General features: G+C 46.0%; 1 protein-coding gene across 1 annotated transcript in view; it reads right to left on the bottom strand.

The window, feature by feature from the left end:
- Positions 1–27607, bottom strand: part of B3GLCT (beta 3-glucosyltransferase) — a 115765-nt gene that overhangs the window by 76515 nt on the left and 11643 nt on the right. The window contains exons 3-5 of the mRNA XM_021065554.2: positions 24651–24700; positions 10041–10080; positions 4387–4496 (exon numbers count right to left, since the gene is read on the bottom strand). Of these exons, the coding sequence (XP_020921213.2) occupies positions 4387–4496; positions 10041–10080; positions 24651–24700 (200 nt within the window). The remainder of the gene's footprint in view (positions 1–4386; positions 4497–10040; positions 10081–24650; positions 24701–27607) is intronic.

Genomic DNA, 27607 nt, shown 5'->3' with positions numbered 1-27607 from the left:
AAGCACAGAACAGAGCCAGAAAAGTTTCATACTTGAGACAAATGAAACTGTTTTCTAAATTTTAAACACTGACAATCAAAGATTCATGAAAAAAGTTCCTAATACTGCATGGGTACCATTTCAAGGTTATTCCTTAAAAGGAAGCTGCCCATTGTCCACACACCAGCACGCAGACAGAAGGGGGGTCGGCCAGCATCAAGCAGGAGGCGAGGACTGGCCTCTCAGCTTACGGCAAAGTAACCAGACAGAAGGAACCTGAGCAAAGCCGCCCACCCTGGCCCCCAAATGGACTGTGGGGGTGGGGGAGCTAAATCTCCTCCTTCCTCCGTCACTGCCACGTGTCCCTGTGGAAGCAGCCGGTGACTGTCCCTGTGGAAGCAGTCGTGACTGTCCTGGTCCTTCACATACTGTCCCTCAGAAACGTATTTACCCGTGAGCTCGTACTTTCCAAGCCCCAACTCATGCTCAGTGTCTCCTCCTTCTCTTCCCCCTGAACTGCGGCTTTCCCGGCCAGAAGGGAAACACTTGTTACACTTAATATGAGAGGTGCTGGCCCTCATCGACTTAAGAAAAAAAAGTGTTGATAAAATAATTTAAAATAACAACGAGTTTTCATTTGTTCAGTTTCTTCTGGATTCAGTTCGCCTGTCCTGTGTGGAAGGTGCTGTGGAGAGACCAAAGCAGAACAAGCCGAAGCCCCTGCCTTCAAAGAACCCTTGAGTTCATACGAGTGTGAGTGTGTGTGCGTGTGCATGTGTGTGAGTGTGTGTGCGTGTACGTGTGTTCAAAATGCTCACAGCAGGAGATCCCACTGTGCCGAAAAGGGACTGGCAGCGTCTTTGGAGCCCTAGGGACGCAGGGTCAATCCCCGCTGGGCACAGTAGGTTAAGGATCCGGCGTGGCCGCAGCTGCAGGGCAAGTCACAACTGCAGCTTGGATCTGATCCCTAGCCCAGGAACTCCATATGCCTCGGGGCCGCCAAAAAGAAGGAAAAAAACGTATTCATAGCAGCACTATTTACAACAGCCAAGACCTGGAAGCAGCCTAGGTGGCCAGGGAAAGAGGAATGGATAAAGGCGACGTGGTGTAGTACTCAGCTGTAAGAAAGAAGGAAATAATGCTACCTGCAGCAACATGGAGAGACCTAGAGATTATCCCATGAAGCAAAGTCACAGAGAGACAAATATCATAATATCCCTGACACGTGGAATCTTAAAAAATGGTACAAATGAATTTATTTATAAAACAGAAACAGACGCACAGACATAGAAAACAAACTTCCCAAAGAGGAACGAAGGAGGCTTAAATTAGGAGTTTGGGATGAACACATGTACGTGGCTACATACAGACAAACAGCAGGGACCTATTGTATAGCACAGGGAACTATATGCAATATTTTGTAATAACGTATAATGGAAAAGAATCTGAAAAAGAATATATATAACTGGAACTTCCCTTGTGGCTCAGTGGGTTAAGGATCTGGTGCTGCAGCAGCTGTGGCACAAATTCGATCCCTGGCCCAGGAACCTCCATATGCTGCAGGTGCAGCCAAAAAAAAAAAGCACATATGTAACTGAATCACTTTGCTGTACACCAGAAACTAACACAACATTATAAATCCACTACACTTCAATTAAAAAAAATCATTTAAAAAAGGTGACTATGCAGTAAGAGAAATAAAAGGAAATTTCTATTACAAGAGAAAAGAGTAAGGAAAAACTAGCTATTAAGTTTCAGGGAGTTCATTCAATTAACATTCACTGAGAACTCGGGATCAGTACGTGGAAAGCTCTGTGCTTGGATCTGAGGCTTCAAAAACTAAGACACACTCTCTGCTCTCGAAAGTTAAAACCAACCAAAACAGCACAAAGAGGAAAGTATACAATAAAAGTGGAACTGAAGAGGAAGGGATTTGTTCCTGCGGGTGTAGACACTGCACAGAAAGGCTTCACCAGGATCCGGCCAGGGGCTTGTGCAGGTGAGGTGATGCTGTGCAAGGCCACAGAGGCATGGCACAACGGGTGACCCAGGGACCACAAAGAGGGTGACATTATCAGCAAAGTAAGTGCAAGGGGATGAGAGGTGGGAAACGAAGCTGGGATCAGAGACGGCCCTTCAAGCTCTGTGAGACTGTCAGGGCCAAAGGAAAGGAGCACAAGAGGTTCCCAGGCCTCTGCTGCTGCCACCCTGGCCTGACCCCTGAGCGACACACACATTCTCCATCCATGGATGGCACTGCCTAGCTCTGCTCAGACGGGAGCCTGGAACCATCCTCCCGTGAGTCCACGGCCCGTTTTAAACGTCTCCTGGTCTTGCACCTGGGCCCAAGCCTCTGAAGAGCACCAGAGCCTCCCGAAGAAGCAGGTGTTCCAGCCCCTAACAGCAACTTCCGCCTCCAAGGCTGAAAAGAAGGGACACCTATAATCTGTAAGTTACCCACAGGCCTTCTCACCCCACACCACCCCCAGTAAACCAAGTCCTTGGAGCTCGGTCCTGCCCCTGGTTCCCTGGAGGAGGAAAAGGCAGGTTGTGAACCAGCAATGCATACCCATCTGAACACACAAAGAAAGCCAAAACAAACAAACAAACCAAAAAACCCACAAAGGGAGCTGACAAATAGAGGAACGACTGGGGGTGTATCTACTCAATCAACTGGCCTTGGCTGGCAAAGTACGTAACCATCCCCATGAACAGCAAGGACTATCAGCCCGAGGAAATGGGCAAGACGCAGCATCTGAAACACACATGAATGTGCCTCTATGAGAGGGAGGCTATTTCTGGGAACAAGGAGCACAGAGGTATCCCCACCCTTAATTCACACCTGAATTCCAATGACACAGCACCCCGTCCTGACACCATCCATGACTGCGCAGTGTGGGTTAATGGCCAAGGCCGACGGAGCACCTCCAGGAAAGCTGGTCTGGACCCAACTGGGGGACCGTGTGGGCTCCTGGCTCCCCCTCCCCGCAGCAGCCTATACCAGGGCCCATGGAGGAAATGTACCCAAAAAGGCTGCTGCCTGTCTTCCTCTCTGATGGAATCTGAGAAGGTTCAGTAGAAGAAGATCTCCAAAGTTGGGTTTCCAGGCAAAGAAGAATTTTGAATTCATCAAGCTGCTCCTATCTCCAATTATCAAAAAACACACCTGTCTAGAACCTACAACTCTTTCCTCTCCCTTGAGAAGGCTCAAGACTCCAAGTAGAAGAACCAAGGATCTTGGGGACTCACGGAGTTTGGACGACTTTTTTTTCTTTTTGGTCTTTTTAGGGCCATACCCTCAGTATATGGAAGTTCCCAGGCTGGGGGTCCGATTGGAGCTGCAGCGGCCAGCCTACACCACAGCCACAAGGGATCCAAGCCACGTCTGTGACCTACACCACAGCTCACGGCAACGCCAAATCCTTAACCCACCAAGCAAGGCCAGGGAATGAACTCCCGTCCTCATGGATGCGGGTCCAGTTCATTACCACTGAGCTACAACGGGAACTCCCTGGGTGAATTTCATACATAAAGCACTAAAAGACTGAGACAAGAAACGTGATTGTCAGCAGTGCCTTAACCTTGAACACCATTAAGGCTGTTCATGTTTCCCTTGCTCTTTCCAAGCAGCTGGCAACACAGAGCAAGCCATCTGTCCCAAACACAGGTCCCCCATCAGAGCGATCCATGGCTTTTACCTCTGGACAGCACTTCTGTCTTGAAGACCACAGCCATGTAGCGTGGTGGGCTGGGAGCAATTTCTTTGCTTGGCTAAAGAAGAAAACTCCCATGTGGCAGCTCCCTTTGCCCCAACCCCCAGCATCGTTCAGAACAGATTTAAATTCCATACATGCCGATTTTAAAACATTATTAAAATATACCTGTATGTGTCCACCTTTCTCCATAATCCTTCTCAGACAATCCATTATAAATCAGAAAGTTCAATTAATACTACCCAATTAAAAAACAGATTAAGAGATTCAGAGAAGAAGCACTGCACTAAGGTTAATGAAAATGTTATTTCAACATAAAAATTGCCTTAGAACTTGTTACCCAAATTTTGAACATTAATTGTCTTTGCTATTTTAAGCCCTGCCTTTCAAAAATTATTTCTTCTACCTTTTTCTATTACCCTGTATGATGAAACCAGCAAAGTCCTATCACTGATATAGTTCTCTCCCTATATACACACATATAGACATATACAATTTAGAATATGATGCTTTGAGCGTTAGGAATTAACTAGAGCATTTTAAAGAATAAACAATCCAAATTAAGCCAGCAAAACAGATCAGAAGAGGTATCCGCATCCAAATAAAATTGACTCTCTGTGGATCAAGAGCTTCGGAAAACACCAATGTATCAAGAAAGAAGTCATTATCAGACCTCCCAAACATCTCTACATACCTGTGTAAGGTCTGCAGCTTGCTTTAAGATGCTTTTTTTTAACTGTTCAGCTTTCTTTGCATGAAAAGAATTACTTTGACTCTGGATGACAAATACAATTTCTTTTAAATCTAGAACAACAACAACAAAAAGTTTTCAGTTTTTTTTTTTAAACAGTGAATGAAACTTGAAAACAAGTTTAAAAACACCAAAATGAAACAGCAACAAGAACAAAAACAGCCACAAGGCAAGATATCAGGCAATAAACTCTTCAGGGGAAAAAAAAAAAATCAATTTCTTTGTAAATCTAGTGACAAAAATCTCTCTTTCAACTGATCTCTGAAACTTCCTTCCTAGAAGTTAGCAAGTAAACAAGCTGTCTGTACTAGACTAAGTCTGCGTAACAAACTGTGAGTTTGCTCCTGCATCTGTCAAAAGTATGCAAATGTAAACGTGGGAAGTAGGACACGCACCTCCCTTGTCACTGAAAACCCAGCGTTTGCAAGAAGCCTTTTAACACCCATACGTGATCCTACAGGGTGCTGCGACCTACAGGGTGCAGTTCTGCGAGCTGCATGGCACCCCCAAACTTCTCCCTAACCCCCGCAGAGTGTGACCTTATACAGAACAGGGTCTTTACAGAAGCAATCAAGTTCAAGTGAGGGCATTCATGCAGGTCCTACTCCGATATACGTGGCTCTTCATAAAAAGAGGAAATCTGGACAAGAGCCGCACAGAGGGAGGGTGCTGCGAAGACACAGGGAGAAGACAGGCACCCACATGCCCAGGAGGGAGGCCTAAGAGGAAGCCAACCAGCCTCCAGGACCGGGAGACCAGTTTCTGTTTAAGCCACGCAGTTGGTGGCACTTTGCTTAATTTCAGCAGCCCCAGCACAGGAACACTCTACCTCACGGCTGCTCCGGACGGCCCTTCAAGGTGGCACTCACAAGACACCTGGCCAGGATGAACTCTTATCTCCAGGAAAACAGCCACGGTTCCACGGCAGCAGGGCTGCTAAAGCCCATGGGCAGGACTGGCAGTATGTGGCAGCTGGACCCAGGCTCAGGGCAGTCTGCGTCTTGACAGGGGCTGGCGGAGGGGCAGCCCTAGCTTGTCACCCCCTCCTGACCAGGGGAGACCATCAGAGAGGTCTCGCCCACAGAGGGGGAGACTCAGGGCCCACACTGGAGGGCACGTCAGGAGCTTGTGAGAAAGAAAAAACAGCTGCTGTATCACGACCCTGCCACCAGACGGGGAGTTGGCTGAAGGCAGACGTCACATGAAATTGCAGCCTCCAGCCAGGATGACAGTAAATCAACATGGGGACCCTCCCCCCACCGTGAGAGTCTCCCCTTAACACCCTGCCTCAGGGACAAGCTTGGTTTTAATTCTGTTCCATTATATCTTATCGTTCTTGTGTTCAGTTCTGCAGTTCCACTCATTTGTTCACTTAAATATTCAACAAATAGCTCCACAGTGAGCCATCGAGATCCTGAAAATAATCCCAAATGTTCTTTGGTTAAAACTCTATAAAAAATTGAAAAGGCAAGGCTGAACAACCTCCTGAATATGACCTAATTTTTTCTTTGCAGGAATTTATATAAATATGAACCTTCCACATACAAATCTCCATTTTATTTTCTTTGGCCACACCTGCAGCATGTGGAAGTTCCTGGGCCAGGGATCAAACCCATGCCACAGCAGCAACCCGAGCCGCTGCAGTGACAATGCTGGATCCTTAACCCACTGCACCACAAGGGAACTCCCTTCTTTCTATTTTAAAACAGCTTTTTGGCTCTATAAACCAGACACATAGATATTGCTTAAACGGGTGTCTTCTATTTCAACTGAGATGTAATCTGTGATCCACGCTATCTGAAACATTAGCATAACTGACTTCTCAAAATGAAAAAGACTCATTTTTGTTAAGAATGGAGTCACTAAACCTCAGAGAGTAATTTCTCCAAATTTTAATAAAGGTGAAGATGCACACTCCTGATGACCCAGAAACTCCACTCCTATCAGGCATCCTTGAGAAACCCTCACTTGTGTGGACAAGGGTGCATAACCAGAGGGCTCAGAGCAGCAAGAAAAAGCTGGAGCAAACCAGATACCCCTAACAAGACACACAAACGAGCCTCCTAGAGAGCAAGAAAGATTTAACCGGCAGTACGTGGATCAATCCAGATGGGTATTGGAGATGAAGCCTACAGGTAGGACACAAAAAAGCAAGCTGCGAAGGCACAACCACACAACACACATCCACAGTTTTCAAAAATAAGACCACAAATGTATATGAAATGGACATACGCTATAGACATGCACGTATACATATCAAGTAGGATGTGGAAGCATAAAAGGCTGCCTGAGAATGCTGAGCACCAAACCGAGATAATGGGTTTAACGGCCTGCGCTGCATTAGGAATGTCTTATTTCTTCACCTGAGGACTCGATACATGGATGTTCATACTCCTCTTTATAGCTTCCTGTATGTTCAAAATAACTCCTAATACATTTTTTCAAAGAGCAGCTCCACCTGTCAAAATCCTGCCTGTCATCACCTCCCGCCACCTCGTCTACCAGATCACAACGTCCCCACTATTTGCAGAGACAGCAGTTCTTCCACGCAGGGAAGAGGCTCGGCAAGAAAAAAAAGGCAGTTCTTCTGCTTTTCCTGTACCGGGTCCTGTGCTGGGCGTTGCATTCGTTGTATTTGTTTCCCCTGCTTTCTTGTTCACGTGCTTGGACCTCGCACTCGCCGTGCCCTCACTCAGCACCCATCTCCAGGCCTGTCCTAAGTGCGAGCGTCCAGGACACAAAAGGAGCAAGTGTGGCCCCAGCCTGGGAGGCCCTGAGACTCGCTCAGAGGACGCAGACACAACACGAGGTGAGTGTCACTGCGCAGCCAAGCAGGAGGCCAGGGACAGAGGAGGGCACCCGGCAGGGAGCGTTTCTGGGAAGGTGTCTCTTGCATTTCCTTTAAAACGCAGCAGTTTGTTGCAGACTCGGGCACAGAGGGTAGCAGCTCAACGGGGAACACAGAGGGGGTTATCACAGAGCCCACAGCCCAGCTTATCTCTGCAGCAGCCAGGGCAGGAGATCAGAGAGTCACCAGGCATTTCTGAGAAAGGGACACAGGAGCAGCGTGATAAAGTCTGAGGCGAAGGCTGGGTCAGGAGGTCACGTCAGGAAGGAGGCATCTGCCACCCCAAGGGGCTGGCTCGGTGGGCAAGGGCCCCAGAGTCATGTGGGGCCCCAGAGAGCAGGGCCCCCGAGGATGTGATGAGGACACTGACCCTGGGGACACCTAAGGGAGGGCTCACCCAACACAGGGCAGTGACGTCTGGGAGGCACCGGGAGCGCAGGGCCTGAGCGGCACAGCGAGAGGGAAGGGGAGCCGCCTGCGACGAGGCCCAGGAAGAAGGGCGTCCCCAGCGGCCACTCCTGACGGGGCGACGATGGCGCGTCACCCACAAGCCGTTCGCCCCGCCCCCACTCAGAAAAGACCCAGGACCGCGCAGGTCGCCCCTCCACCGCCCGCCTCTCCCCATCCGCACCGACGCGGCCAGGCTGCAGCCCGACGCCGGGCTCACCTTGGGGGTGGGGGGTGGGCGGCTCGGGTTCTGCCGTCCCCTCCCCCCAGTCCCACCGCCCAGGCCGCGGAGCCAAACGAGACGATGCCTCATTTCTCACACGCGCGGACACGTCCTGAAACCCCGGCAGCTGCCTTCAGCAGACCCGGTCACATCTCCAGACAGAGGGTCGTGGTGTGTCCTCCAGAACGAGGGACACATGGGTCGCACTCGAAGAGCCCGACCGTCACGACGAGCGAGAGAGGGAAGAGAGACCCGGTCAAGGCTGCGGCAAGGGCTGCGGCAAGGGCGGCTGCGGGAGCTCTCAGGAGGCCGACCGACGCCGGCGGAGGGGGTCCCCGCCGGAGGATGGGCTCTGCCGAGGGGCCGAAAGCGGCCGGAGCCCCTCCACTCCTGCCCAGCTGACGCCGCAGCACCAAGCGCTAGCCTCCCCCGGGCAGAGCGGCCTGGAAACATGGCCTTGCTCACGCTGCTGTCTGTCGGATGAGAAATCAATGGGATGTTTTTCTGACAAAAGCTGCATAACAAACAGCCCATGAGTCAAGGCTGAGGGATAAACACGCACGCGCGCACACGCACATGCACACACACACTCTCCCTCCCCCTGTGTCGCACCCCTGTGTCGTAAGACCGATGGTGACTCCTGAACGCACTGTCTAGGCAATGTGTCAAAAGAGGAAAAAAAGCCCACTCCGCTCTTGGAGTGGCCCGCAGCCCTGAGAACTGTGACACCAGGACCCAGGCTCTGCTCCGCCTGCGACAGCTGCTCCGCCAGCTACCCCCCCACCCCCAACCCCCCACCCCGCCCCAGGCCAAGTCTGCGTCCTGTAGACACACATTAAATTGTGGAAAGAAGCCCTCTGGGTCTTCTTGAAATGAACTGAAACCAAGTCCAGTAGCACCAGATTTGCCATGTGCAACCGCGAGAATGTAGACTCACCTGTCCAGGTAGCTTCCCCTGGTACGTTCAAGCCCATGCTCCAGACTAGGGTCACTGTTCATTTAAGAACTGTTTCCTACAAGGAGGCCCCCCAGCTCCCATGAAATAAATACACAGACAAATGCCCAGACCCGTGAGGGTCAGACTCAGAGATAATCTAAGCATTTAAAATCTCCTCTGAGGAATGGCCGAGCCACGCAGAGTTTTACAACAGAGAAGACAGAGCAAGGGATCACGGTGGCCCTTTAAACACAGCTGCTCTCAGACACGAAGACTTCAGCTCACATCTCTGTGTCTCCACACGCCCATCCCTCCCCACCTCCAATGGGGGTCCTCTTCTGCTGTCTACACCCTTCAGGGTCCAGGCCCAGGCAAGGAGGGCCAAGGAAGGAAAGGCCCACCTCCCCGTCTCCATGGCCCATGACCAAGTTCACACCCTTTGGGAAGGGACCCAAGGCGCAGAGGGGCAGTCCTGCCCTGCCATCAACACCCAGGGCCTGTTTCCCTCGGAATCCCCCCAAAAAAGACCGACTCACAGTCATATCCCTGAAGACGCTCCCAATACATGGAGGAGAAAGATGTGTTTCCAGGGGATGCAGATAAGGATGCTGAGGGCAGTGAGGAAGGGCCGTGTGTCTGCACAGAAGCCAGGAGCCGCCTCTGCCCCAGGGCCCTCGGGCCAGTTTGACACAAGTCTTGGTTGCTAAGCTGACCCAAAGGGGATGGGCTGCCTGTGGGTCAGCAGTGGTGACCGGGCTCCAGGAGGAGGGGGTGTGAGCAAACGCCAGGGCTGACCCTTCCTCCTGCTAAGTGTGCGCCACTAAGAACACACGGTCTCATATTCACCGTAGCCCCCACCGTACCCGTGGCACAGGAATCTGCCCTTATTGGAAACTCAGTAACTGTGGCTGAGAAAATTAAATCCAACATGTTAGCTGTTACTTCCAGTATGTCAAGCAGAAAAGTGTTCTCCCCAAGTCTTCGTGATGCTCTCAACATTGGACCGGGGCAACAGCAAACTACTGGGACAATATGTATCCGGGAAATAAAATCAGAAAGAAAAATTTATTCCACCGAAATATAATTTACAAGAAATACACCTGGAGACATACTCTTAAGTTAAAAAAGAAATCATTACTCACCTATGTCAGTTTTCTTTGATATATTACTTTTCTCCAAATTCTGTATTTTAAATAAAAGAGAAAAAGATAAATCTCATCACATAACAAAACCAGCAATACACCAAATATACATATAGTTCATGTGAACATTAGGAAGGAAGACAATGAAAATGACAGCTTGGAAATGTTTCCCTAAAGAAACAGACCAAGAGTTCCTTGGTGGCCTAGCAGATTAAGCATATGGCGTGTGTCACTGCAATGGCCCTGGAACTTCCACAAGCCTTGCGTGCTGCCCCCATCTTGCCCCCACCCCCAAAAAAACAAGAAACGAGTTCCCTTTGTGGCTCAGCAAACAGATCTAGCATCCCTGAGGGCGCAGGTTCAATCTCTGGCCTCACTCAGTGGGTTAAGGATCTGGTGTGGCCATGAACTGTGGTGTAGGATCTCATGTTGATGCGGCTGTGGTGTAGGCCAGCAGCTACAGCTACGATTTGACCCCTAGCCTGGGAACCTCCACATGCCTTGGGTGCAGCCCTAAAAAGACAAAAAATGAAACAAACAAAAAACCACCTAGAAACAGACCCAAATTTACAGGGGGAGCAGCAATGACACACTTCCACATCGTAGCAGAAGATTCCTGAGTGGTCTCAGCTGAGTCACTGATGTGAGCTGAGCTGCTCTCTTCCTCTGTTGGACAGTTCACAACGCTCCTGGGAGACTTCATTTTAAAGCCCTGGACGTGCTAAGCATGACAGCCCTATCAGAGACAATCCCAGCTCTGGTTGTGTGTTTCTTGTGAAGATGAGCACTCCGAATTACTGTATTTGTCATCCTGTGGGCTCAGACATACTACCATCAAGAATGTCACCACAATGAAGTTGCACCAGGGACTTGAGCAGAGCCTGGGGCTCAAGACATTTCATCAGCACAGAGGGGACCTCTCAGGCATTCCCACTGTGGCACAGTGGATCAAGAATCCTGCTGCAGCATCTCAGGTTGCTATGGAGGTGTGGGTTCAATCCCTTGCCTGGCAGCAGGTTAAAGAATCTGGCGCTGCTGCTCGGATTCAATCTCTGGCCTAGGGCCTTCCCTATGCCATTGGTGTAGCCAAAAAAAAAAAAAAAAAAAAGGAGGTACATCTCAGAGCTGCAGACACAGAAATCTGGACGCAGGCACGGCAGTACCTGACCCTGATCCTGGTTTGTCGGAGGAGGAGCTCTTCGAAGACTCTGACAAAGCACAGGGTGTCAGCAGCTAAATCTGCCACATCCACTGTCTCCTCCGGCAGGAGGAATGTTCCCTCTAATTGTCCCTTTTCATTTTCCACCACATGCTGTAATTATGACAATTGGACGCTGGCAGATATCCTTCAATTTGCTTCATAGACTGCGACAAGACACGCAGTTGTGAGCTTCTACCAACAAAACTCCAACAGCTCAAAAGCCAAGACACGGCCCCAAAGTCATGTCTTCTTAGGATGCCAGCGAGACCATGACAACAGACGGAAGAGGAGAGAAACGCAGGGGAGAGGACACCTTCAGTAGCATTTTCTGAAAATTTTTTTAAATTTTCAAATTATTTATTAAGGAATAGATGACTTACAATGTTGTGCCAATCTCTGCTGTGTGGCAAAGTGACACAGGCGTATCTATTTAACATTCCCTTTCTTGTATTATCTTCCATCCTGGTCAGTCCCAAGAGATGGGATACAGTTCGCTGGCTGAACGGGAGGACCTCACTGCTTGGGCAGTCTATATGTAATGGTTTGCATCTACTAACCCAAACTCCTGGTCCATCCCACTCTCTTCCCTCCCTCTCGACCATCCCAAGTCTGATCTCCATGTCCGTGAGTCTGTTTCCGTTTTGTAGGTAGGTTCCTTCGTGCCACATTTTAGATTCCACACATAAGTGATATCATAATGGTATTTGCCTTTCTCTGACTTACTTAACCTAGTACAAGAATCTCTAGCTGCATCCATGTTGCTGCAAATGCCATTATTTCATGCTTTTCATGGCTGAGTAGTATTCTGTTGCATGCAGTTAATCCATTCAACTGTCAATGGACATTTAGGTTGTTTCCATGTCTTAGCTATTGTGAATAGTGCTGAACACTTATGTTGATTTAGAATGAACACAGGGGTGCATGTATCTTTCTGAATTATAATTTTGTCTGGATATGTGCCCACGAGTGGAATTGAAGGATTATATGGCAGTTCTATATTTAGTTTTCTGAGGTACCTTCATACTGTTTTCCTTAGTGGTTGTACCAATTTACATTCCCAAGAGTGTAGGAGGGTTCTCTTTTCTCCACACCCCCTCCTGCATTTGTTATTTGCAGACTTATTAATGATGGCCATTCTGACTGATGTGAGGTGGTACCTCATAGTATTTTTCATTTGCATTTATCTCATAATTAGTGATATGGAGCATTTTACCATGTTACTAACTGACCATCCATTTGTCATCTTTGGAGATATGTCTACTTAGGTCTTCTGCCCATTTTTCAAGTGAATTGTTTTTTTTTTGTTGTTGCTGACTTTTAAGAACTGTTTGTATATTTTGGAGATTAAGCCCTTGTCAGTTGTATCGTTTGCAACTATTTTCTCCTGTTCCTTAGGTTGTCTTTTTTCCCCAATGGTTTCCTTTGCTGTGCAAAAGCTTGTAAGTTCAATTAGGTCCAATTGGTTTATTTTTGTTTTTATTTCTATTGCCGTGGGAGACTGACCTAAGACAACATTTGTAACTACCTGCGGGTCTTGGCAGGTCCCCTGGGAAAGCAGGGAGTGGCTGTGGGTCGCTGTAGGGGCAGGACATTGGAGGCAAAGGTCCTGGGAATAATCATTGGCATGAGCTCCCCTGGAGGCTACCATTTTGGGAACATTTGGTCACATCCATCAGGGCTGAGAAACCCCAGGCTAAACAAGAGGCTAAGAACACAGCCCCACCCATCAGCAAACAGGCTGCCTAAAGCCCTCCCAGGTATACAGTTGCCTCAAACCTCACCCAGAGACAAAGCCCCACCCACCAGAGGGACAAGACTCAGCTCTACCTACCAGTGAGCAGGCACCAATCCTTTCCATCAAGAAACCAGCCACAAGCCCCTGAATCAACTTCACCCACAACGGGGCAGACACTAGAAGCAAGAGAGTCTACATGGGTCTAGCCTGCACAAAGAAGACCACACAGAAAGGGAGACAAAATGAAGAGAGAGAGAAATATGAGCCACATGAAGGAACAAGACAAAACTCCAGAAGAACAGCTAAGTGAAGTGGAGATAAGGAACCTCCATGAAAAAGACTTCAGGACAATGATAGCAAAGATGATCCAGTATCTCGGCAAAAACAAAACAAAAACCTAGAGGCAAAGATCAATAAACTACAAGAAACACTTAACAAAGAAATGGAAGATCTAAAGTAGTAGAGCTGTGAAATGCAATCACTGAAATAAAACATTCACTAGAAGGAAGGAACTACTAGCAGAATATAGCAGACAGAAGAACAAATAAGCAAGGTGGAAGACAGACTGGTGGAAATCACGGATACAGAAAAGAATAAATAAAAAAGAAGGAAAACAAATGAGGAAAGGAGTTCCTGTTGTAGCTCAGCAGGTTAAGAATCCGACTAGTATCCATGAGGATGCAGGTTAGATCCCTGGTCTTGCTCAGTGGCATTGCCACGAGCTGTGGCATAGGTCAGAGTGCAGCTCTGATCTGGCATTGCTATGGCTGTGGCATAGGCTGGCAGCTGCAATTCAACCACTAGCCTGGGAATTTCCATATGCTGCAGGTGAGGCCATAAAAAAAACCAAAGAAAGGAAAGAAAGAAATGAGGACAGTCTAAGAGAACTTTGGGACAACTTTTAATGTACCAACATCCGCATTAAAGGGGTGCCAGAAGGAGAAGAGAGAAAGGGCTGGAAGAAATATTTAAGGAGATAATACCCAAAAATTTCCCTAACACGGGAGAGGACTCACTCACTCAAATCCAAAAAGCACAATGAATACCATATAGAATAAACCGAGGACCACACTCTGAGACACATATTAATCAATCTGACCAAAATTAAATACAAAGAGAAAATACTGAAAGTAGCTGGGAAAAATCAACAAAGAACAATGCAAGAGAACCCCAACAAGGCTATCAGCTGATTTTTCAGCAGAAACTCTGCAGGCCAGAAGGGAATGTGATAATATACTTAAAAGCATGAAAGGAAAAAACCAAAACCACGAACACTCTGTCCCGCAAGATTCATTCAGATTTGAAGGAGACATCAAAAGCTTTACAGACAAGCAAAAGCTAAGAGAATTCAGCAACATTAAACCAACTTTACAACAAATACTGAAGGAACTTCTCTAGGTGGAAAAGAAAGGCCATAACTAGAAACAATAAAATTACAAATGAGAAGGATCACCAGCAAAGGCAAACATACAGTAAAGGTAGGAAATATTCCACACACAAACATGACACCAAAACCAGCAATCACGAGGAGTATACAAATGCAGATACTAGTTGCAATTAAAAGGAGAGCAACTTAAAAGAATCTTGTATATACAGACTCCTGGATCAAAACCACATGGTAACTGCACATCAAAAATCTACAATAGATATACACTCAAATAAGAAAAAGCAATCCAAACACAACAACTGGACAAGGTCATCAAACTAAGAGCACAAAAGAAGGGAAGAAAAAAAAAAAAAAAAAACCAACAAAAACAAATACAAAATAATTAACAAAATGGCAGTAAGACTATACATATCAATAATTACCTTAAATGTAAATGGACTAAATGCTCCAAACAAAAGACTGGCTGAATTGATATAAAAACAAGACATACAGACCCACTTCAGTTCTAGGAACACATACAAACCTAAAGTGAGAGGACAGAAGAAGATATTCCACGCAAATAGAAATCAAAAGAAAGCTGGAGGAGCAATACTCATCAGACAAAACAGACTTATTATAAGACTAGAAATCAATAAGAAAAAAAAAACTGCAAAAAACACAAGCATGTAGAGACTAAATATTCTACTAAACAACCAATGGATCCCTAAAGAAATCACAGAGAAAATCAAAAAATTCCTAGAGACAAAAGACAAGGAGACACAATGATCCAAAACCTATGGAATGCAGCAAAAGCAGTTCCAATAGGCAAGTCTATAGCAATACAGGACTACTTCAGGAAACAAGAAAAATCTCAAGAATCTCAAAGAAAAATCTCAACCTAACCTTACACCTAAAGCAAATAGAGAAAGAAGAACAAACAAAACCCAAAGTTAGCAGAAGGGAGGAAATCATCCAGATCAGAACGAAGTAAATGAAATAGAAACAAAACAACAGAAAAGACCAATGAAACTAAAAGCTGGTTCTTTGAAAAAAAATCAAAACTGATAAACCCTTCACCAGACTCACCAAGAAAAAAAGGGAGAGGACTTAAATCAATAAAATCAGAAATGAAAAAAGAGAAGTTACAATGGACGTCACAGAAATACAAAGGACCATAAGAGACTACTACAAGTACCTAGAACCAATAAAATGGACAGCCTAGAAGAAACGGACAAATTTTTAGAAAGGTATACTCCCCCATGACTAAACTGGGAAGAAACAGAAAAGATGAACAGACCACCACAAGTACTGATATTGAAACTGTGACTTAAAAACGTCCAACAGGAATTCCTGTCGTGGCATAGTGGTTAACGAATCTGACTAGGAACCATGAGGTTGCGGGCTCGATCCCTGGCCTTGCTCAGTGGGTTAAGGATCTGGCATTACCATGAGCTGTGGTATAGGTCTCAGATGCTGCCTGGCCAGCAGCAACAGCTCCGATTAGTCCCCTGGCCTGGGAGCCTCCATATGCTACGGGAACGGCCCTAGAAAAGAAAAAAAGACCAAAAAAAAAAAAAAATCTTCCAACAAACAAAAGTCCAGGACCAGACAGCTTTATGGGCAAATTCCATCAAATGTTTAAAGAAGAGTTAATATCTATCCTTCTGAAACTATTTCAAAAGACAGCAGAGAAAACAACAATCCCAAACTCATTCTATGAGGGCACCATCACCCTGATACCAAAACCAGACAAAGACACCACAAAAAAAGATAACTACAGGTGCAGTATCACTGATGAACATAGATGCAAAAATCCTCAACAAAATACTAGCAAACCAAATCCAGCAATACATTAAAAGGATCATATACCATGATGAAGAGATACCTACCCCAGGGAAGCAATGAGTTTTCAACAACCACAAATCAGTGTGATACAAAAAAACAAATGATTATATCAATAGATGCAGAAAAGGCTTTTGACAAAATCCACACCCATTTCTGATAAAAAACAAAACCCTCCAGAAAGCTGACATAGAGTGAACCTAACTCAACATAATAAAGGCCATATATGACAAACCCTTAAATAGCTAACATCTTTCTCCTGGTTAAGCTTAAAGAATTCCCACTAAGACCAGGAATGAGACAAGGATGTCCACTACTATAGCCACTTTTATTCAACAGTTTTGGAAGTCCTAGCCATAGCTATCAGAGAAGAAAAAGAAATAAAAGGAACCCAAATTAGAAAGGAAGAAGGAAAACTATCGCTGTTGGTAAACAACATGATACTGTACCTAAAAAATCCCAAAGATGCTGCAAGAAAACTGTTAGAGCTCATCAATGAATTTGGTAAAGTTGCAGGATACAAAATTAATACAAAGAAATAAACTGTGTTTCTATATACTAACAATGAAAGATCAGAAAGAGAAATTAGGGGAACAATCCCAATTACTGTGGCATCAGAAAGAATAAAATACCAGGAATAAATCTCCCTAAAGAGGCAAAAGACCTGTACTCTGCAAACTTGAATGAAAGAAATCAAAGATAACACAAACAGATGGAAAGATATACCATGTCTTTGGATTAAAAGAATATTGTCAAAATATTAATATTTTTGAGGAGGTTCCTCAGAAAACTAAACTAAAATATGATCCAGCAATCTTGCTCCTGGGTAGCTATCTGGAAAAAGCCCTGATTCAAAAAGATATGTGTGCAGGAGACGGGATTAAGATGGCGGAATAGAAGGACTGGAACTCAACTTCTCTCCTGAAAACAACAGAATTCACAACTAAAGACTGAGCAATCTCCACCCAAATGGACCGGAAACCCATACCCTACTCCAGAAGAAAAAGAGGAGGCCACATCCACAGGTAGGAGGGGTGATTTCGTGATATAAACAACCCCACATCTCCCGGGTGGGAGGCTCCACAGACTGAAAACTAACTGGCTCACAGAGACTCACCTACAGGAGTGGGAGTTCTGAGCCCCACATCAAACCCTCACATGCGGGGATCTGGCACTGGGAGAAAGAGCCCCTGGAGCATCTGGCATTGAAGGCCAGCGGGGCTTGTGCACAGGAGCTCCACAGGACTGGGGGAAACAGAGACCCATTCTTAAAAGGCACACACAGACTTTCAAGTGCACCAGGTCCCAGGGCAGAGTGAGGTCTCCACAGGAACCTAGGTCAAACCTGACTGCAGTTCTTGGAGGACATCATGGGAAAACGGGGGTGAATATGGCTTGTTGTGAGGGAAGGACATTGAGGGCAAGGCTCTCAGGAATATTCAGCAGTTGCCTTTCTCTGGAGGGGGCCATTTTGGGAAAATCTGGCCCCACCCGTCAGCTCTGAGAAGCCTCAGGGCAAACAACAATCCAGGTGGGATCACAGCCCCGCCCCTCAGGAAACAGGCTACCTAAAGAGCCTCAGACACACAGCAGCCCCTAATCCCATCCAGAGACTAAGCCCCACCCACCAGAGGGATTAGAATCGGCTCCACCTACCAGTGGGCAGGCATCAGCCCCTCCCATCAGGAAGCCTACACCAAGCCCCCATACCGACTTCAGCCACAAGGGGGGCAGACATCAGAAGTAAGAGAGGCTACAACCCTACTATCTGTAAAAAGGTCACCACCCCAAAAACCTATAAAAATGAAAAGACAGAGAACTATAACTCAGATGAGAGAGAAAGGAAAAACCCCAGAAAATCAGCTAAGCAATGAGGAGATTCTCAGCCTCCAGGAAAAAGACTTTAGACTGTTGATGCTGAAGATGATGCAAGACATTGGAAATAAACTGGAGGCAAAGATGGATAAACTTACAGGAAACACTAACCAAAGAGATACAAGATATAAAACTTAACCAAGAAGAGATGCAAAATACATTAACTGAAATAAAGAACTCACTAGAAGCAGCTAACAGCAGAATACAGGAGGCAGAAAACGAGTAAGCGAGGTGGAGGACAGATGAGTGGCAATTACAGATGCAGAACAGAAAAGAGAAAAAAGATTGAAAACAAATGAAGAGAGTCTCAGAGAACGCTGGGACAATGTGAAACGCACGAACATCCGTATTACAGGGGTGCCAGAAGGAGAAGAGAGAGAGAAGGGGACAGAAAACATATTCCAAGAGATAATAGCCCCAAACTTCCCTAACATGGGAAAGGAACCACTCACTCAAATCCAGGAGGCACAATGAGTACCATATACAATAAACCCAAGGAGGAACACACCAAGACACATAATAATCAAACTGACCAAAATGAAAGACGAAGAGAAAATCTTGAAAGCAGCTAGGGAAAAGAAACAAGTAATATACAAGGGAACCCCAATAAGGTTATTGGCAGATTTTTCAGCAGAAACTCTGCAGGCCAGAAGGGAGTGGCATGATATACTCAACGTGATGAAAGGAAAAAACCTCCAACCAAGATTACTCTACCCAGCAAGGCTCTCATTCAGATTTGAAGGAGAAATCAAAACCTTCTCAGATAAGCAAAAGCTGAGAGAATTCAGCAACACTAAACCAGCCTTACAACAAATACTCTAGGCAGGAAAGAAAAGATCAGCAACAAGAAACAAAAATTCCACAAATGACAAGGCTCACCAGTAAAGGTATATATACAGTAAAGATATGAAATCATCCATGCACAATTATACCACCAAAATCAGAAATCATGAGAAGAGGTGGGTACAAATGCAGGACACTGGAGATGAACTTGCCATTAAGAGAACAACAACTTTAAACAATCTCATATACATATAGACTCTTACATCAAAACTTCAGAATAACTGCAAACCAAAAATCTACAATTGATACACAAACAAGGAATCTCTGGAGAAGAAATATATCTCATAGTAAATAAGTGCATAATCCACCATGAAGGGGGTCATTTGACATCATTCTTGGAATGCTGAAGTCTTCTTAGATCCGATTCTGATTTCCTCTCCATCAAAGAACTTATGATAATTATAATTAAATAATGCCACTGTACAATTAAATAATACAGTTCTACAATTGTATTATTAATAACCATTTCTCACCATGGTACCACGTAAAGTCTATAATGTCTTGTTTATCACATCACCTAGAATGGTGTAATGCCTTTATTGAAGAATCAATGAGATGGAACAAATTGTGAGGACATATTTATATAGTTACACTGTTTTTTTAACCAACTTATGCATTTTATATTTTACTTATTTTCAGAGGGTATCTTATTTTTGTTATGCTTACCAGTTGTTATTCTTTGTACTATGCTATATAAAATATTTAATGGTATATAAGGCTTTCTTCTTTATAAATTTTAATTGCATAATATAACAATGTAATATAATGCTAATTTTTAAAGAAAAATTGAAATGTAATAGATAAAACTAAGTAGTAAAGATGAAAGCCATAAAATTGGGATAAAGTATAGAATAAATTTCCTCTTTGTCTCAGCATATTTTCCATTCCACTTCTCCAGTGGGAGTCACTTAATCTGTTTCTTAAGATCCATGTTATAATAATCTGTGTGAATGTAATTGTGTGTAAATGTATGTATTTAATTCTGTAAAAAAAAAATAAAATAAAATGTCAGTCAGTTAAAAAAAAAAAAAAGATATGTGCACCCCAGTGTTCACTGCAGCACTACTACAACAGCCAAGAGATGGGAGCAATGTAAATGTCCATCAACAGGGTAATGGTAAAGAAGATGTGGTACATATTATATAAAATGGAGTATTACTCAGCCATAAAAAAGAATGAAATAATACCATTTGCAACAACATGGATGGACCCAGACATTATCATACACCACTTAGTCTCACAGTGAAAGAAAAATATCAAATGATATCCCTTCTATGTGGAATCTTCGAAAAGGATACAAATGAACTTAGCTGCAGAACTGATACAGACTCACAGACTTTGAAGACAAACTTGCGGTTACCAAAGGGCATGGGCCCGGGTGAGGGATGGATTAGGAGTTTGGGACTGCCATGTGTATACCATGCTATATGCAATGACTGGCCAACAGGGACCTACTGTAGAGCACAGGGAACTCTACCCAATATTCTGTGATCATCTAGATGGGGAAAGAAACTGAAGAAGAACGGGTGTGTGTACATGTGTAACTGCATCACTGTGTTGTACAGCAGAAATGAACACAACAATATAAATCAACTATACTTCAATACAACATTAAAAAATAGAAAAATACCATTAAAAACACTGAAAAAATAATAAAATAAAATCTGGGTCAGGTTGCATTCCAGCATTCATTCCTTATACCCTCCTAATAGCACATGCCCTGGTCCTCCTCCGGAGGCTGTCTTCAGAAAAAAACGCACCATGAGACCCAACGTATTTTCAAAGTAACCTAAAAGTAATAGCTACAACAATAGTCACATTGATCCAGAAGGTGAACATAAAAGAATATCCTGAACTCAATGTTTCCAGACTACACAAGCCAGAACAAGAGCGGACTTCCTACCAGATGCCATCGCAAAAGCAAAGACAATCCACGAGCAGCTTTCTGCTTGTTATTAAGCCCTGCAGCTTCAACTGCCTGACACAACAGCTAGGAAATGATGAGCCCATCAGAATTGCTCAATTTGTAAACTGTAAAAATAAAATACCCAAAGAATGACTGAATTACACAAACTGAAATGGAACCAAAATGGTCTCTGGTAATTTCCCCTTAGAGAAAGACAATTAGACTAAGCGGGAAATTCCCATTGTGGTTCAGCAGTAATGAGCCCAACTAGTATCCATGAGGATGTGGCTTCAATCCCTGGCCTCGCTCAGTGGGTTAAGGATCCAGCATTGCCGTGAGCTTGGACGTGGCTTGGATCCTGCACTGTGATACAGGCCGGCAGCTGCAGCTCTGATTCAACCCCTAGCCTGGAAACTTCCATATTCCGCAGGTGCGGCTCTAAAACCAACCAAACAAACAAAATTTAAAAAGGAAACAGCCTCAAAAGAATTTGTTAGGACATCTTTTAAGAAGAAAGAGAGAAAATGGCATCTTCTATCTGGTTGCAAACAACCACTACCCCCTGGATTTTGAACAGAACAAATTCATCAGATGTGTTCATTATTGGTGCACCAGCCGGAAGCTGGTCCGGTGTTGTGATTCTGCTTCCATCACTCACTGGCTCAGGCCTCAGCTTCAGTAAAATAGGTATCGTAAGACCGACTTCCCAGGGTTGCTGGGAGGCTTTAGACAATGTCATGTCTGCCCAATGCAAACGCTCACCAGCTGCTCAGCCCTGCTCTTCCTACCATCTCCTCAGCCACTTCTTATGAAGTCTAAGCTGCCCTAAGAGAAATGTAACAGGTAAGAGCAGTCAGGTTCATGCTTCCTCGTGTTACTCTCATCTGTGTGGGTGCCTCTTAAAAGGCTGCCCAAGATGCTTCCTGCTATCCTATCAGCTACACTTTTAAACAGGGACTGGCACTGCTCTGAGAGGTGAACACACAACACACACACCCACACAACACACACTTCATCTTCAAAACCACTAGGTCCTGTTACCCCATCTTACAGACGAGGAAGCTGAACACAGCGAGGGCCAGTGAGTCCCGCAGGAGGTCAGGGCTGGACAAGTGCTGGGAACCACAGCAGCTAGGCCCCAGAGCCCGGCTGGAAGCCCACGTCACACAGGATCCTGGACCACAAGCCACTCCAGGATGAAAGGCTGCCAAAACCACAGGGGGAAGACGGCGACATGGCCTGGCTGAGGCAGCACCCACGGCCTGAGCACAAGCCTGAGGCAGCCTGCACAGAAAGCTGGGCTGTGTCAGAAACCCCAGAGCCAGGGACCAGAGCCCAGCAGAGGAGCCGGGGCCGGGGTCAGGCCTGGGGCACTCGGGGTCCTGGCGTGAAGCCTCCAGATGCCAACTAGCTCACCTGAGCAGTTGGGGAAGGACCTCAGCTCTAGGAAACCAGGGCCCTTGACCACAGCGAGCAGCGGGGCGAGCGGGACGGAAGGTGGCCTTCCGGGCAGCAGGGAGAGGTCCCGTCAGATGTGCTGAGAGTGGGAAGGAAGCATACTCCCCACCGAACGCGGTTACCGTCGGGAGCCTTAACCCGACCTCGGGCTCATCGACAGACAGTGCACGACCTTGGGCAGGTTAATTCCTCCCCATCTCCCAGCGCCGGGTGTGCGCCCCAGCGGACGCTCTACCACTGCTGCCCCTCGCAGGATCCACGGCTTTCTGACTCTGAGGCCCAAGCACACAGACGTCACAGGCTTCGATACCTTTGCATGGAAAATGACACACGACACAGGAGTTGCCATTATCTCCACTTATATTTACATATGTAGTCAAGGCAAAGAATATATCCATTTCCTCTTTTGTAAAGATTGGTAAAAAAACAAAAACAAAAAAACCTGTATTTGAAAATATGTGCTAAAATTTTTTAATTACATGAAATTTTAATTTTCTATGAATAACCCTTAAATTTATTATAAATGAGCCTCCCTACTGCCACACAGACACGTTACAGCGAATTTTTTTTTTTTTTTTTTGGCTACACCCATGGCATGTGGAAGTTCCAGGGCCAGGGATCAGCAACCCGAGCCGCAGCAGTGACAAGTCTGGATTCTTAACCCACCACGTCACAAGAGAACTCAACTTCACCTTTTAATAGTCATGTGACCTCGGTCACATTAATTTCTGATGGTAAATTTTCTCTACTACACATGGAAATATCTGCTTTGTTTAGCAATAGCATGATCCCTGAGAAAATCAAATTAAATGAAATGTCTGAAAATGCCTTATTTACCATAAACGTCTTAAAACCATACGGAATTACTATCATCTCCCCTGGGTAGGAATCCCATGATTTACTCAGAACAGATCATACTTGGTAAAAGAAACATTCTATTTTAAAAAGCTTTTAGGAGTTCCCGTCGTGGCGCAGGGGTTAACAAATCCAACTAGGAACCATGAGGTTGCGGGTTCGGTCCCTGCCCTTGCTCAGTGGGTTAAGGATCCTGCTTTGCCGTGAGCTGTGGTGTAGGTTGCAGATGCAGCTCGGAACCCACATTGCTGTGGCTGTGGCGTAAGGCCAGCGGCTGTGGCTCGGATTAAATCCCTAGCCTGGGAACCTCCATATGCTGTGGGAAGTGGCCCTGGAAAAAGGCAAAAAGACCAAATAAATAAATAAATAAAATGCTTTTATACTCATTATAGGGTAAAAAAATAGAATCAACTGAGCCTTAATTAATATGACAAAAACAACTCCTATTTTTAAAAGATTCTCTTCCTCATATGCTAAACTGATCTAATGCAACCGCAAACAGTAAAATTTAGATGGCAGTTTTTCTTTTTTTTTGGCAGCTCCACAGCACACGGAGTTCGTGGGGCCAGGGGTCACATCCAAGCCGCAGTTGCGAGCTACACCGCAGCTATGGTAACACCAAATCCTTAACCACGGGGGCTGGCCAGGGGCTGAACCTGCATCCTGGCATTACCAAGATGCCGCTGATCCCACTGTGCCACAGCAGGAACCCCTAGATGCAGTTCTTGAGCGCAACCAGCAACCAGGGAAAGGGAGCAGCTCTGAGATTTAGACAAGCGCTGTCCCCCCTCCATCGGGCCCCAGGTCTCGGTTTCTGGTTCTGATTGTGCGAGGACCCTGGCAGTCATCTTTGGGGTCTCTCAGCCAGTCCCCAAGATGCCCTCTCACCCGGGGCCAGCTTCAAGGTGACAGACACTCAGGTTCATGCAACCTGGGCACAGGGTAATCCTTTCTGAAGCCCAGGGTTATGATGCAGTAGGGCTGGAGAAAACAATCGTATCCAAGAAGGACTTTTACAATGTGCAGCTCAGAGTTCCCGTCGTGGCGCAGTGGAAACGAATCCGAGTAGGAACCATGAGGTTGTGGGTTCGATCCCTGGCCTCGCTCAGTAGGTTAAGGATCCAGTGGTGCTGTGAGATGTGGTGCAGGCTGCAGACATGGCTTGGATCTGGCATTGCTGTGGCTGTGGTGTAGGCCAGTGGGCTACAGCTCCAATTCGACCTCTAGCTTGGGAACCTCCATATGTTGTGAGTACAGCCCTAAAAATACAAAGTCCAGCTTGATACCAAAGTACCTTTTTTCTTAAAATGAAATCTAAAACCAAGTGGATGTGCTTTAACTATTAAAGCATTTTTTTAGGCAAGACTATTTGTGGGTGGCTGCTATGGATTCAAAAATTTATGTTCCACTAAATCATTTTAAAAAATTTTATAACCATTGAAAGTTGAAATCATTACAACTCCCATTAAAGAAAATAAAAACAAATTGCAGAGAGAGAGAATAGATTTGATCATTAGAATTATTAGTACCTTAGATTGTTTGACCTCTTTCTTCATATCTTCAGAAACCAAAGCAAAAGCTGGGAAAGAAAGAAAGATTTTTACATTAAAATTGGCAACTAAGATTCATTCCCATATTCAACAGTTTTGCTTAAAGTGAAAAAAAAATGATACTTTAAAGAGATAAATTTTGCTCATTTTTAAAAGCAGCTGCATTGCTACAAACTAGCACTGTAGGCTGCCTTTGTCTCCAGACCTAAGAAGATCATTCACCGCTGTGAAGCCAACGTGCTTCCAGCTACCAGCTGAGGAAACTCTGCATCAAAGGCACTGGGATCTGGGTACAGCATTTGCGTCTGCAGCGATAAACCACAGGACAGATGCCTAGATACAACTTCTTAGAAACCTCAGTTCTGGTGCCTTCTTAAGCAAAGGAGAATTCCTGAGAATCCAGCAGGAAGAAGCACAAACTCCCCTCGAATCCCTGCCAGGCGGGCAACAGGCTCTACCTGCGGCAAGCTTTCCGTCTGGGCGGTTGCGGGGTCAGCAGCGCAGTGTGGATTCTGCTCCTGCGAGCGGGGGGGAGGATCAGAACCCTAATAAAGTCACGGGGCTGAGGGAGGGGAGGAATTAGACGCCTTCCCATGTAGGATGATTTCAAGTTCAGAGTCAAGCGCATCAACAGACGAAGACATCCCTAGAGACACGTCCAGGCTCTATGTTAAAAATATTAATAACGGCCTGACAGTAACGTGTGGAAAATATAAAGCGAAACGACAAAGCGGTCAGGAAGGTTAACCAGACAAAAACGAACACCTTGGCTTTACAGCCCGTTCTCCTGAAAAGCAGAGGGGAGAGCACTGCACAGAGTCGGCGCCCCAGTGAGCATTCCCAGGACGCAGGGGGCAACGCCACGGAGCAGGAAGGGACGGACAGGCCGGGCGGGCGACCCCACGGCGGGCACAGCGCCCAGTGCCAGGGGCGGGGGAGCGGGGCTCCCGGGGTCACAGGAGGCCCTGCCCGGAAGCAGGAGACAAGGCCACCTGCATGCCACAGACCCTTCCCAAGCCCAGACTCCCGGGGCCTCCGACTCTCTGCATGGGCGTCGGATCACAGGAAATAACCTGAAGCATCTTCATGCTGAGAAGCCAGTGGCCCACATGGTCTAGCGCCCAGGGTGCCCTCTCCGAAGGCAGGGCGACATGGAACGCACCTCTGCGGGATCTGAGATCCGAGCAGGTACCGCAGGAGGCTCCCCGCCCTCACTCTGCTTGGCTTGCTCAGAGCACAGACCCCGCTGATATAATCTATCTGTTCATTGCTTGTCTTCTACACTAGTTCGATAGAAACTCCAGGAAGGCAGCTACGTGGTGTGATTCACTGTTTGCCCCCAAACCTACAACACAGCCAGCCCAAGGGGGTCAACACCTGTGTGTGGAAGGAGCGAACGAACACAGCCAAGGTCTCCCGCGGGCCCGGGGCCCACCTCTTCCGAGCAGGCGGCGCCTCTCGGTGCCAATCCAGCAGCACAAAGGGCTTTAGTCCCCCACGTAGTTTATGGTCACTGGGATCTGATGTGCTTTCTCATTTTCTCACACACACACACACGCACACAGCAAGGCAAATGCAAGCCCAAATTATTCGTTAAGTTCTAAGAAGAGAGATTTAACCTCCCACACCATTTCAATGCTGCTTCCGGGCCTTTAATTTTTTGTTGTTGTTTGTTTTATTTATCTCCAAAGCCAGGATGCACACTGAAAACCCTCAAGAAGATCTTAAAAATATTATCAGTAATAAACTTCACACAGGGCGGTTGCAGCACATTAAGAGCACTCGGCATCAGAGATTCCAGAAAACAGAACGCTGAGGCAGCTCGAGGGACCTGAAAACCGTGGTCAATCCAACACAGGCCCCGAGACCCAAAATCCACCCCCCCAACAACCCCATCAATGCCTAATTCTGACAGTCAAGGCTCTCTAGGTTAGCATGTCCTTTTATCAAGAAAAATAACCTTCCTAGTTTAACACATTCGGTGACTCACCAGCTAGTAACCAGGTCGCGGGGTCAGCAGTCCTACCACCCTTTCTCTCAAGGCCAGACGGCGATGCGACAAAGAAGAGTATGTCAACACAGAAGCCCCGCCCTTCAGAACGCAGCCTCTGCACCCAAGAAAAATGTCTTTGTTCTGTATTGGTTCTAAATACTACTAACGCATCATCACCTTTCATACTAAGCAGCAATAATATTACTTGACGGCCTTACTGCTTAAAGTAGGAATTACATCAAGAAGAGGTGTTCCCCACAAATCACGTGGATCCCGCAAACTGTCCCTGACCCTATGGGACAAAGACACCACACTTTTATCCAGACAAAGCTTGACTGAGGGAAGAGGAAACCAGATATTAGTTCTCTACAAAAATACACCGGGCTAAAGGTAAGATGTCCTTTTAAAGAGAAGAAACAAAATGTATTTCTCCTGCGGCTGTGAAATTAAAAACTCCTTTTTCCCATGACAGAAATAAATTACATAATATTTAAAGTCCTAACATCAGTAGTACATCAGAGTTGATTCCAGCATAAGAACAAATTGTAATAATTTGCTGGGGCAAGATAATCCCCACACAAGGAATATTAACAAAAATACCAGCTGGCTTTATATTTCTTTAATCTAAGGAAAACAAAAGAAATCATTGAGGGGCCAAACACACTTTGAAGGCACAGGATATGCGATACCATTAACAAATCCGAATTTAAAACAGTGCATCATTTACAGAAATCCAACCAACAAAATCCCAGCCTTTGCAGTTCATGGAAATGAAGGAGATATGGGGCTCCAGAGGAAGAAGGTGAGAAAAATTAGCAAGTGAGGTGTGTCACCTTCCACACCCCCAACCAGAGCACAGGGTGGGACTCTCCCACAGCAGGAGGTGGTAGATGCAGGAGAACAGGCAGGGAGACCCCGCCAAGGGGAGCGGCACCCTGAGGCT

The sequence above is a fragment of the Sus scrofa genome, chromosome 11 (genome assembly GCF_054392235.1).
Source record: "Sus scrofa isolate SSC_HxYL_T2T_F1_AM1 chromosome 11, Sscrofa_HxYL_maternal_Yorkshire_Landrace_v2.0, whole genome shotgun sequence".
Taxonomy (NCBI): domain Eukaryota; kingdom Metazoa; phylum Chordata; class Mammalia; order Artiodactyla; family Suidae; genus Sus; species Sus scrofa.
This window is presented reverse-complemented; position numbering and strand designations above follow the sequence as displayed.